Source organism: Myotis davidii, unplaced genomic scaffold (assembly GCF_000327345.1).
Source record: "Myotis davidii unplaced genomic scaffold, ASM32734v1 scaffold545, whole genome shotgun sequence".
NCBI lineage: Eukaryota > Metazoa > Chordata > Mammalia > Chiroptera > Vespertilionidae > Myotis > Myotis davidii.
In genome coordinates this window covers 1,151,341-1,165,029 of record NW_006296634.1, presented here as the reverse complement: position 1 = coordinate 1,165,029, position 13,689 = coordinate 1,151,341, and the positions used below count along the sequence as shown (strand labels likewise).

The 13,689-nt window shown below is 37.7% G+C and overlaps 1 protein-coding gene across 1 annotated transcript in view; it reads left to right on the top strand.

Moving 5' to 3' along the window:
- UBE2D2 (ubiquitin conjugating enzyme E2D 2) overlaps nt 1-13,406 on the top strand; it is an 18,536-nt gene extending 5,130 nt beyond the window's left edge. Inside the window, exons 2-6 of the mRNA XM_006772436.2 lie at nt 2,884-2,915; nt 2,995-3,072; nt 3,159-3,264; nt 8,892-8,985; nt 11,944-13,406. Of these exons, the coding sequence (XP_006772499.1) occupies nt 2,884-2,915; nt 2,995-3,072; nt 3,159-3,264; nt 8,892-8,985; nt 11,944-11,989 (356 nt within the window). The 3' untranslated portion in view covers nt 11,990-13,406. The remainder of the gene's footprint in view (nt 1-2,883; nt 2,916-2,994; nt 3,073-3,158; nt 3,265-8,891; nt 8,986-11,943) is intronic.
- Nucleotides 13,407-13,689: the final 283 nt, after the last annotated feature.

Below are 13,689 nucleotides of genomic sequence, written 5' to 3'. Positions count from 1 at the left end.
CTTAGGCTCACTCCCCCGAGGACATCCTTTCCCCCGAGGGCTCCTGGACTGCGAGAGGGCACAGGCCAGGCTGAGGGACCCCAGCCATATGCACGTTGGGGGGCGACCAGGCCAGCAAGGGGAGGGCCGTTAGGGGCAACCAGGCAGGCAGGCAGAGGCAGTTAGGGGCGATCAGGCAGGCAGAGGAGCAGTTATAGGAGCATTAGGCAGGCAGACAGGTAGTGGTTAGGAGCCAGTGGTCCTGGATTGTGAGAGGGATGTCTGACTGCCAGTTTGTGGCAGTTGGACATCCCCCAAGGGGTCCCAGATTGGAGAGGGTGCAGGCTGGGCTGAGGGGAACTCCCTCCTCACCCCCATGCACGAATTTTGTGTATCGGGCCTCTAGTATATTTATAAAAACTAAAACTCAACAATATAACCAATCCAATTTTAAAATGGGTAAAGGATCTGAATAGACATTTCTTCAAAGAAAATACACAAGTGGCCAATAAGCACATGGAAAGATGCTCAACATCATTAGTCATTAAGGAAATGCAGATTTCACTTTATACCCACTAGGATAACTAGAATAAAAAAGCCAAATAGAGTGGAACCTCATTTCTTGAACGTCTCCCATCTCAAACAATTCACTTCTCAACTGACAACCCTTTCATGCTGATACCTGTATGATCAGTCACGCACCTCTTAGGTGACAAAGAGAATGCACGAATATGAATCAGTTTACCACTGTTAAAATTTCAGGATATTGTGCTGTGAGTATTTTCACGTTTTTTTGCTTTTGTTGCTGCTTATAATTATTGTTAAATTTTCAATTTTTTACGGTTCATTTGCTTTTTGTTAATTTTCATTTACATTTCATGTTCTTTTTATTTTTAAAGTGTTTATAGGTTAAACAGTAAGTGGAGATGTACTGTATATAAGAAAGGTTAAAATAGGGAATCATTGGGGGGTCTGGAATGGCTTAATTCAATTTACATTATTTCTAATGGGGAAAAATGATTCGGTTTTTGAATGGCCTTCCGGAATAAATTAAGTTTAAGAAATTAGGTTCCACTGTAATACCAAGTGTTGATGAGCAGGTGGAGAAATTGGAACCTTCATACATTGCTGATTAGAACACAAAAACGGTACAGCCAATTTGGAAAACAGTCTGGCAGGTCCTCCAAAAGTTACACATATGTGACCCAGTGAGTTCACTCCTTAGGTATATATCCAAGAGAAATGAAAACATATATTCACACAAAAACTTGTGCGTAAGTGTTCATAGAAGCATTATTTATAATTGCCAAAAAATGTGAATATCCCAAATATTCAACAGCTGATTAAGGAATAAACAAAATGTGGTATATTCATACAATGGAATATTATTCGGCCAAAAAAGGAGTGATCCCCAGTAGAGGGTATGCAGGAGGCAGCGATCAATGTTTCCATCTTTCTCTTTTCCCCTCTCTCTAAAAATCAGTAAAATCATATTTTTAAAGAAGTTGATTGGCAGAAGAGTAGTCTAAGAAGGGAAGCCTTAGCAATACCTGTCCTTCGTTTTTTAAAAATATATATTTTATTGATTTTTTACAGAGAGGAAGGGAGAGAGAGTCAGAAACATCGATGAGAGAGAAACATTGGTCAGCTGCCTCCTGCACGCCCCTCACTGGGGATGTGCCCACAACCAAGGCACATGCCCCCGACCAGAATCGAACCCGGGATCCTCCAGTCCACAGGCCGATGCTCCATCCACTGAGCCAAACCGGCCAGGGCATGTCCTTCATTTTTAATTCCTAATAAACAGGCTGCTATTTGTGGGTTCAGGTCTCAATGAGGAACAAAAAAATCATAGTCATAGTTTCACATGCAGAGGTAGAGGATTTGGACTGACATTCCATTGGATTTTCATATGACTTCTTAGTTTTCACATTTCCTCCTTGTGACAGCCTAGCTCAAGGGTGGGCAAACTTTTGGGTTCTTAAACTGGACCGGAGACCGGAACAAAAGCATGGATGGAGTGTTTGTGTGAACTAATATAAATTCAAAGTAAACATCATTACATAAAAGGGCACGGTCTTTTTTTTTTTTTTTTTTAGTTTTATTCATTTCAAACGGGCCGTAGTTTGCCCACGGCTGGCCTAGCTGTTTTGGGTTGTTCACATGTAATCTCAGGGATGACTTCTCTTAGTTTGCCAAGATCTTAGTATGAATGTTAAGTGCTGAGTAGCTTGCTTGTAAGTGAAAACTCTGGCTTTTTGGTCTCTATACTGTACTTAGTTACACCACCCTTGAAATGGAACAAGCGCCATTTTTTGCTGTTTGAAGAGAATATTTCATTATTATGCAACTTTATAATTTCTTTGGCTTATCCTTAGAGCGTATAATCAAGCTTTAAGCTTTCAGCTAATGTTTTCTTTTTTATTGTGAAACCAATAATTCTAAGCATCTACACAGAGAGCTTTTAGAAATTGTTTCTCATTTGTAAAAATTACTCTTTCCTAATTTGAGTATTATCTACTTTGTAGTAAATTATATATATTTGTATTGGGGAAATGATATAACACATCAAGGAATTGAATTTTTTGGCTCTTTTTTACCCTTTGAGGTGAGGAAATATCTGTTTAAAAGTGGAACTTTGAAGCTTGTCAAGAATTCTGTCTCCTTGACATGAATTTTCATGTTTCAGCCCAAATACTTTTTCATTGAGCATCTTATCAGTGTGCTAGACCATGCTAGTCCTTTTTCTCACTTCAGGCTCAAAAAATTTGATTTAGAGATTCCTCATCCTGCCTAAGACTCATCATATTGCTTATAAATGAACTGAGATTAAATGAGGAATGTTATGATGTAGGTACAGTGTGGATATTGCTTCATGGTAATTTTGTTGTTGTTCTTTTCCAGTGTTCCATTGGCAAGCTACAATAATGGGGCCAGTAAGTATTCACATTAATTTCAGAATAAATAGTTTATGTAATTGACTCATTTTAATCCCACTTTTCTTGTTATCAACAGAACGACAGTCCCTATCAGGGTGGAGTATTTTTCTTGACAATTCATTTCCCAACAGATTATCCCTTCAAACCACCTAAGGTAATTGGGATATGTTAATTGCTTTTCATGTGTTTCCTATGATACTAATAAACCAGTTTACAAAATTTTTTTTCTTTTTTCTATAGGTTGCATTTACAACAAGAATTTATCATCCAAATATTAACAGTAACGGCAGCATTTGTCTTGATATTCTGCGGTCACAGTGGTCTCCAGCACTAACTATTTCAAAAGGTAATGGAATGGGTATTCAATATCAAGATAAAGGAACTGTGTTTTAAAAGTCTTCTTAAGGTTATTTTTAAAAATTATATTTATTTTAAGAGGAAGTAGCAATTCCCCTTATTTTTGAATAGATCTTGAGACCAATGGAAAGCATTGGATTTTCAAGTATATATATTTCTTTGTGTTGTGACTATTGTGTTCATTTTGCTATTCTAAATGCTATAGGTTGGAAAATAAATTTTTATTTGAGCATCTTAACAATCTTTGGTGTATAGTTGCCTGTGCATTTGAAAATGTATAGAGAAAGTTAGTTACTAATTTTGTGATGAAAAATCCAGTAGCTCTTTATTTTTTTTTTAAATATATTTCTTTATTGATTTCAGAGAGGAAGGGAGGAGGAGAGAGATAGAAACATCAATGATGAGAGAGAATCATTGATTGGCTGCTTCCTGCACACCCCACACTGGGGATGGAGCCCGCAACCCAGGCATGTGCCCTTGGCTGGATTTGAACCTAGAACCCTTCAGTCCACAGGCCGACGGACGCTCTATCCTCTGAGCCAAGCCGGCCAGGGCCCTGTAGCTCTTTAAATAAGACATAATTAATTGCATGAGTAGATGGGTTTTTTTTTTTCACATTATAACATTTTTATTTGTTTTTCAGTTACAGTTTACATTCAGTATTACTTTGTATAAGTTTTAGGTGTACAGTACAGTGGTTAGATAATCATATACTTCACAAAGTGGTCCTCCTGATATTTCAAGCACTCACCTGGCACCATACATGGTTATTATAATATTATTGACTATATTCCCCATGCTGTACTTTATATTCCTGGAACTGTTTTGTGACTACAAATTTTTAGTTCTTAAGCCTTTTTTACCTAGCCCCGGGATTTTTTTTTTTTTTATGTCAGTGAGCTGATTGGGTAGTTAATAAACATTATCTGATGTGTTGATTTGAAATTGTGCAACCCTTCAATATCATACCTTTAATCACAAGTGGGTTAAAGTTGTCAAAATACAAATATAAGCCATAGGCCATCCTATATGATAAAAGCCTAATATGCTATGTGTCCAGTCTTCTGGTCATCCATTCAGTCAATCAAAGCATAATATGCTAATGATATGCTAAGGCTGCTCAACCGCTCACTATGACGTGCACTGACTACCGGGGGCAGACACTCCGACCAGTAGGTTAGCTTGCTGCTGGGGTCCAGCCAATTGGTACTGAGCAAGACAGGCCAGACACACCCTGGAGCCCTCCCATGGTCCTTCCCCTGCTGGCCAACCTCCCACATCCCTCCCTGGCCCCAGTCGTGCACCAGTGGGGTCCCAAGGCCTGGCCTGCGTCCTCTTGCAATCCAGAACCCCTTGGGGGATATCGGAGAGCTGGTTTCGGCCTGATTCCACAGGCCAAGCTGAGGGACCCCACTGGTGCACAAATTCATGCACCAGGCCTCTAGTAAATAAGATAATGGGCTAATATATTTACAATACAAATAACATGTATAAATCAGTAAGAGAAAAAAACCTATATTCCAATGGGTGAGAGGACAGAAAGGAACAAAATAAAGAAATGAAAATTAATATAGTTCCCATTATTCACTTTTTTAATGAACAAAGATCTTTCCAAAAGAAAACTAAATGCTGATAAGGTACATTACAATGAGTGTTCATATACTACAGAAGCATAGGTTTGTACAGCCCAGGATGTATTAAGAGATGAGATTTAGTAATTAATACCCTCTGACCCAGTAATTCTGGTTTTATTCATTTGTATTAAGAAAACAACCCCAAATAATGAAAAAGCATTGTGTGCAAGTACATTTGTGACAGTGCTATTTATTTCTGAAAATTAGGAATTATTTATAGGCCCAACTATAGAGGAAGAAATAAATCAGTTCTAACACGTGCATTTAAAGGAGGATTGAGCCTTACAAATATTGTGAAAATGGGGAAATGCTGTGTTTGAAAAAAGCAGAAAAGATAAAATTAATATACACTGTAACAAGTTATATGGAAAAGTATATTAAATAGTTACAAAGAAACATTTTGTGTATCTCGGTGCTGAAATTTGATGTATAAAAACATTTTTGTTTTCTGTCTTATAGTTTATCATTTCTTTAATATACACATTTAGACAAGAGGAAGCATAATTTCGTGTTAACATAGATTCATTCTGGTTTTAACTACCCATATTCAGATATCAGCTTCACTCTTATTGAATGAGACTTAAGACAACTAAGTTTCTGTTCTCTTTCATCTATAGAATAGGGATGATAATTACTATTTCATGGTTATTACGAAGATTGAAAAAGCAAAAATGCACAGTTAACTGATTCTTTATAAGTACTCAAATAACTGGGATAAAGGTACTATTGTAAAAAGTGTTGTATATTTGTTGTGTTATAACTATTATAAGACTTGTATACTCTGTCATTAATTTTTCAAAGGAAACAAGAACTCTGGGGCATTAAATTAAAATTTGGGGGGGTTCTAGGCAAAAATAAAAACAAAGAATTAGAGGACCACATTTTTAAAAATTGTAACGGAAATAATTTTTCGAGATAAGTGGCCTCTTTTCTTTTTGTAGGCCCCTTGCACATCATGGGCTACTTGTGAAAGTGTTCATATACTTTTCTTGTGACTTCCTGGCCTGCTTGCTCTTCATTCACAAAGTAGCAGTTAGCAGTAGAGAAATAAATCTAGTAAAGTAATGGGGCCAAAAGAGGTGGAATGTGTGTGTGTGTGTGTGTGTGTGTGTGTGTGTGTGTGTGTGTGTGTGTGTGTGTTGGGAAGCGGGGAAGTCTGTATAGCCGAAATTATTACCACAGATTTCTTTCCCTTCCTCTTCTGTGCCTAGTCTAGTGTTGATTTTTCAGTTATTCTCAATCATAAGGGCTGCTAGTTTTATTAGACTTAATGTTCCTTCTATCTGGGTAGCTATCTTTTAAAATCATTGAGGTGCCATTTTAGTGAATTTGATTATATCAGGGTATCTAGGTTTAATGTTTTAATGATTCCCTTTTGTAAATGGAATGTATGAGCAAGCAATTCTGCGGAAGACCTGAGTCTTGTGTGTAAAAATAATTTTTCCTCCTTTTTCTTTTGTTAATCCTCACCAGAGGATTTTTTTTTCCCATTGATTTTTAGTGGAAGGGAGGGGGGGGAAGTAAGAGACAGAGGGAGAGAGGGAGAGAGAGAGAGACAGACAGACAGACAGACAGACAGACATCGATTGGTTGCAGCGCAAGTACGTGCCCTTGACAGGGAATCAAACCTACAATCCTTCAGTGCTCAGGCCAACGCTCTAACCACTGAGAAATACCAGTCAGGGCAATTTTTCCTTTAATGTAGTCTGCTTTCAAGGGCCATAATTTTGACTCGAATTTCTCTCTACTTTGACTATATATGTTAGATATCTAAATATATTAAAAACTTAAGCAGATAAATGTGCCATAAAGCCTCTTTGTTATATGTTTTTAGAATTGGAAGTGACTGTGGGTTACGACACTAATGAAAATGAATATATACAGATGAAGATGTATACGTAGGTGAAAAATTAGTTATTTCAGTGAAGAGTCTATGCAGGTTGTAGAAATAGGAGTTAGTCTCTTTACAGTGAAGGAAGGTATAGTGCAGTATAAGGCAAAATTAATTTTCTGCGAATTAAAGGAACTAGTATACTAAGAATCCTTTTACCAGGTCCAGATAACCACCACTCCAGCTTCCTTTCCTGGAAAGAAAGACAAGTTATTTCTTTAAAATGTATCTTTTAAAATAGCATTATTGGAATGATCGGAATTGTAAATAAAGAAAATTTGTAGCCTTTGCTGGTTTGGCTCAGTATCTAGAGCAGGGGTCCTCAAACTACGGCCCACGGGCCACATGCACATACAAATATTGTATTTGTTCCCATTTTGTTTTTTTTTACTTCAAAATAAGATATGTGCAGTGTGCATAGGAATTTGTTCATAGTTGTTTTTTTAAACGATAGTCTGGCCCTCCAACGGTCTGAGGGACAGTGAATTGGCCCCCTGTTTAAAAAGTTTGAGGACCCCTGGCTGTCGGCCTATGGACTGAAGGGTCCTGGGTTCAGCTCCGGTCAAGGACACATGCCCCAGTTGTGGGCTCAATCCCCAGTGAGGGGCGTGCAGGAGACAGCTGATCAATGATTCTCATCATTGATGTTTCTCTCTCTCTCTCCCTATCCCCTCCTCACTGAAATCAATAAAAAATATATATTAATAAAAAAAATTTATAACTGATACTGTTTTGGTAGTATGTCTAATTTTAGGTGACGAATCAGTTGTACTCTAATTTTAGGTGAAGAATCAGTTGTACTCTTCCCAGTTTGATAGGCTGGACAAGTTTCTTCTTTTTATAGTCAGTAATTTCATGAACATTCAAAAATCTATAACTCCCTGTTGTCATTTCCAGGAAATACATGAAATCTTTCCTAATTGCTGTTAGGATGTTCTGTGCTTGAAGAGGGCATCAGGTGATACACCTGACAATGGGAAGAGAAGATGTTTTGGGAATGCCATCTGCCAGAATTGTGGGCAACAGGAATGAAGAGTCAGAAAACATCTTTCCTGATGTTTTTTATTTTCCATATATTCTTAAGGCAAGGAAATAGCTTTTTTGTTAAACTGAATGATAAAGGGCATGTAAACTTTTTCTTTACCTCTCAGAAGCCCTTGATCTCTACAAAATAGATTTGTTAGGAAAATGAATAAATCCTTTTCTGCTGAATTGATGTTTTGGGAGTAAAGTGGGATCCGAATTATTATCTCTTACTGCCAAACATTAAAGCTGAGTTCTAATAGTCTTAGAATAGAAGGATTGGGATTTATTTCAGTATACCAGAAGCCACTGGATTTTATGTAATTAGTGGCCTTGGCTTCCTTTTTACATTCAATAATGAATACATAAATTAACAACAAATTTAACAGAGGAAATTGTACTATTGAGATTTTCTGCTATATTCCAGGTTGTCACTGAGGAAATGGCTTAGATGAGATTCTAAATCGTCACTGAAAAGAATTAGAGACTTTAGTAGAAGTATATTGTACCATCTGTAATAAGTGTGGCTAGCCCCATTTGAGGGCAGATACTAGCCTTTATGTTCTTGGACTAAATTGTTTTCAACTGAAAATGAAACAAATCCATTGCATCTGAATGTAATATCTGCCATTGAGAAAGCAGTGATTGTTGGATTTCATGTTGGTTATTTCTGACGAAGAACATTCAGTAGTGTGGTTTCTTTAGAATTTTGAAAGCCATTTATTCCTGAACATGGGCTTCTAAAAAATGAAAGTTTATGAGCTCTGAAAAGTGTCATTGGTCTGGGATTTGGAAGACCTGGATTCTAATTTCACTATAATTACTCACTAATGGGACATTGGGCAAGTCACTTCACCAGCCTGGGCTAACTTCCTTGGGGATTTAAGCATAGAGAAATCTTATAATCTTTGTTGATTACTGTAACTATAAAGTTAGGTAGAGCTTAACAAAGCTGCTAGGCACTGCAATATAAATAGATTCTTAGAATTTTCTCATGTGTTGGCACCTCCTGTTTCTTTGAATTCTTTGCTTTTATCTTTATTAATTTATATGTTTTCTTCATTCTAGTACTCTTGTCCATCTGTTCTCTGTTGTGTGATCCTAATCCAGATGATCCTTTAGTGCCTGAGATTGCTCGGATCTACAAAACAGATAGAGAAAAGTAAGTATGGCCACCAGACAAAAATGGACCTGTGGTAGGGTAGAAATGTTTGTGACTCACATCTTTCTTAACTAAGGGCTGGGTATGGATCAGATATTTAAAATGAAATCCTAATACACTCACCTGGGGATAGAAAAGAGGAGTGTTTGCATTGCGTATCATTATATGTAGATGACACTGATACTTTTTATTGATTTGAGAGAGAGAGAGACATTACCATGTTGTTTTGCTTATTAATGCATTCATTGGTTGGTTTTTGTATGTGCCCTGACCAGGGATTGAACCCACAACTTTGGTGTATTGGGCCAATGCTCTAACCAACTGAGCTTCCCAGCCAGGGCTGGTATTATCTCTTAATTATTTCATATGACTCCTACTGTCTAGAGCAGCGGTCACCAACCTTTCAAACCTCACAGACCCCCGTGAGGTCTGAAAGGTTGGCGACAGCTAGTCTAGAGAAACTTCTCTGCATTATATTTTCAACAGTTTTATGTCTTCTTGGCTTTTGATATTATAACTCATTTTGCATCAAGAGCCCATTTATCTTAGGTATTTGAAAATTAATGGGGAAAGGAAATTGTTTTTCTACCATTTGGTATATTTTTAAAAAAGAAAGAGAATAAATGCCACCAGACATAAAAACCCAAAATTTCCTTCAAAAAAATAAAACAATGAAACTTAATGTAGAATTTACATATTTTAGAATTGTACTATGAACTATTAAGAATGGTCAGGATATCCAAAGAAATAGTAACTAAAAGTATTCTGATCTTTTTCTTTTTTCTTTTTTTTGGTATATTCATTAAAATAGGAGGAAATAGATGGGGAAAAGTGGATAATTTTCTAAAGTTAAAATACAAAGAATTAAAGAATTATTTAAATCCTTCTGGATAAGCAAGGCATATAGATACAACGTTTGTGTGTGTGTGTGTTTTCTTGATCTTCACCCAGGGGTTGGGTTTTTTTTAATTATTATTATTAGAGGAAGGCAAAAGCAGGGGGGCGGGGTGGAGAGAGAAAGAAAAACATAAATTGGCTGCCTCTTGTACGCCCCACCCCCACCCCTCCACCCCCAGTTGTGGACTGAAACCGCAACCTAGGTATGTGCCCTGACCAGGAATTGAATCTACAACCTTTTGGTGTATGGGACGGCACTTCACCCAACCGCGCCATACCAGCCAAGGCTAGATACCATATTTTTAGGTGGGGCATTGGGGGATTGTAACAGCAGTTGGTTATTAGTTTAGTTTTGTCTGTATTTAGGACTGAATAGTCATTGTAGTCATGTATTTCTGGCTGCATTCAGAATAAAATTAGATCATGCTTTTTTCTATTTGTGAATTTATGCAAATACATTTCTTTTATTGGAGAACCATTTTGTCAAATATCTGGAATTGTGGGCATAACAAAAAGGCATTTCCTAAGCCATTGTGGTTGTAATGTTCAGAAGAACTTGCCTGCATCCCTTTTTATCTATTTTTATCATTTTTTAAATATGTGTTTGTTGTTTATCCTCACCTGAGGATATTTTTCCATTGATTTTTAGAGAGAGTAGAAGGGAGGGGGAGAGACAGAGAGAGAGAAACATCGATGTGACAGACACACATAAATTGGTTGTTCCCACATGGGCCCAAACCAGGGTAGGAATCTAGCCTGCAACCGAGGTACATGCCTTTGACTGGGAATTGAAACTGTGACCCTTCAGTCCATGGACCCAATGCTCTGTCCACTGAGCCAAACCAGCTAGGGCTAATATGTTTTTATTGATTTCAGAGAGAGGAAGGGAGAGGGAGAGAGAGAGAAACATCGATGGCCTCCTGGAGGTCACCCCCTTCCACCTCTGCTACTGGGAATGGATCCTGCAACCCAGACATGTGCCCTGACTGGGAAATGAATTGTGATCTCCTGGTTCATGGGTTGACATTCAACCACTGGGCAACACTGGCCGGGCCTGCATCCCTTATGCCCTTGACCGGAATCGAACCTGGGACCTTTCAGTCCGTAGGCCAGTGCTCTCTCCACTGAGCCAAACCGGTTAGGGTTGCATCCCTTTTTAAATCAAAGAATTGTAGAACCTTTTGGCCTCCTTATTTTACTACTAGAATGTTCTTCTGGAGCAATAGACCTATTCATTTTAGAAACCAAATTGTTAAAATACATTCTGCCAGAACTAGTGATTTACTGAGGCAGAGGAAATTATTATATCAATTTAATCACTATAAGTATATGATTTCAAGAACCATATAATGTAGAAGTATATAGTTTGAAGAACTCTAAGTAAATGAACAAGGGTTGAAGATCTTTCCTAGAAATAAGTCAAGCAAGTGTAGAATAAGGGTATGTCAGCAAATGCTAAAATTGAATCAGAACCCTCTATTACAGTGGTTGCCAACCTTTCAGACCTCACGGACCACCAGTAGTCTGCGGACCACCAGTTGGCAACCACTCTCTATTAGTAGCATTTTCAGGACATTGTTTTTCTCTTAACAGCTTTTTTTCCCCACTATCATTAAATAAATTAGAAATTTGGGGTAAAAGGTGGTTTTACTTGAATGTACATTTCCCCCCTCAAGTTATGGGTGTGTGTTTGTTTGTTTTTGTTCATCCTTACCAGAGGATATTTTTCCCATTGATTTTTAGAGAATGGAAGCAGGGTAGGGAGAAGTGGGGAGAGAGAGAGAGAGAGAGAAACATCAATCAGTTGTCTCCTGCATGCGCTCCTATCAGTGTTGGGGATTGAACCTGCAACCCAGGCACATGCCCTTGACTGAGAATCGAAACTGAGACCCTGTGGTGCTCAGGTCAGCGCTTTTACCACTGAGCACACCTGTCATGGTACTACATGGGTTTTTAATAAAGAACACCAGAGGATAAAAATGTTACTAAATGGGATAATGAATGATGCCTTCTAACTGACTTCTTACCTGTGTTAAGCTAAGCTTCTCTTTGTGTGTACAGGTACAACAGAATAGCTCGGGAATGGACTCAGAAGTATGCGATGTAATTAAAGAAATTATTGGATAACCTCTACAAATAAAGATAGGGGAACTCTCAAAGAGAAAGTCCTTTTGATTTCCATTTGACTGCTTTCTATGAGCCCACGCCTCATCTTCCCCTGTGCACATGTTTACCTGATACAGCAGTGCTGCGTGTTGTACATACTTCGAACAACAAATAGAAATACTGTACTTCTGTACCAACATTGCCTCCTAGCAGAGAAGTGTGTATGTGACAAGCCAGTTCTTCAGACATAACCTAGGTGTGAGACTAAAAGCTTTCCTATTGACTTAAATTTGGATAACTGCAAGTTGAGGGGTGGTGGGTATGTTGTGTGCTTGGATGGGAAAGAAAAGCTCCACTGACCTGTAGGAGATGTTTTTTAAGTGGAATCCTTTTAAACTCAAAACAGATATGAAAAGCAAGGCGAAGAACATGAAGCTGTTTCTGTATTCATTTTATGCTGAAGGACCTACGTCTTAGGTGAAAGTTATAACCAACCAGATTAAAATCTACCCACATCCTGTATTTTAAGGTCTAAGTTTAACTGGATTGGAGCTATTAGTATATAAAGTGTGATGGGCTTTGTTCCCACTTCTTACATTTCCCCACCCTTCAACCCTTGTCCTTTCAGCCCCTCTTTCTCTCTTCCATATTCTTTGGTTTGTATGTGGTTTCTCAGTTAATACATAGCTAATAGCTCTTATTTTTCTTATGTTTTTAACTACTTAGGTCTTTCTGGATGTAAGGGTGAAAATTCATTTGATGGAAATACTTGTGTATATTTAAAGACCCAGTTGCTCCTCTGGAGCTTGTACGTTCAAGAATGATTAATCTGTGTAATAAACTGATTACTACAGTCATTACATATAATTTTGTGTGAATAGGCTTTTTGATTTTAAGAACTTTATCTAGCTGAGATTAGTGGTGGATTTTCCCCTTATTCTTTAAATGTCCACTGCTTTTCGTTTTCATTTATACTGGTTGCATTTTAAAATCATGAAACAATTCCAGTTTACATAGTAAAAAGGATATCTTGAAAGTAATTTCACTGAACAAGATAAGGGCATAAGCTTAAAAGCTTTTCCATGAAATTTATATGTGTAGTATTCCAGGAACATGACTGTTAAACTAAGAAATTTGCTTTATTAATGAAACCAAGCTGCATATCACCAAAACCTTGTGACATTCCCTTGGTACATAGGACATAGAACAAAGGCATTGCTATTTGGTAAGTTAAGCTTCTGTGATTGTAAAAGAGCAACATTGACCAAACCTGGGAAACATGAGCACAATCTTGTATTGGAGAGTCTTCATAATTACTTTGCACTAACATTGCAGGATGTTCATTCCATTTTAAATTGTACTGTATGTGGCTTTTTTGAAGTCTTCCCTTGACTCTAGTAAAATGTAGTTTGAAACTTGTAAACAACTGTGTTTGCCAGAAACATCATTCGTGTGAACTAGGCAAGTTACCTTTTTTCCCCTCCTCCTAATCTAATTGTAAACCTGGCCAGCCTGAAGGCCATGGCTGGTGCTCACTAGCCAGCAGGTTCTTTCAAATGCATCTTTACACTCTTGCACAAAAATTGAGGAATAAATGTCCACTGCTTTTGGTTTTAAACTTGTTCAACTTGTCTTATCTTCAGTGTCACTATTCTCCCATCTCAGAACTAAAGTGTGACATAACCTGAAAACTATTAAAGT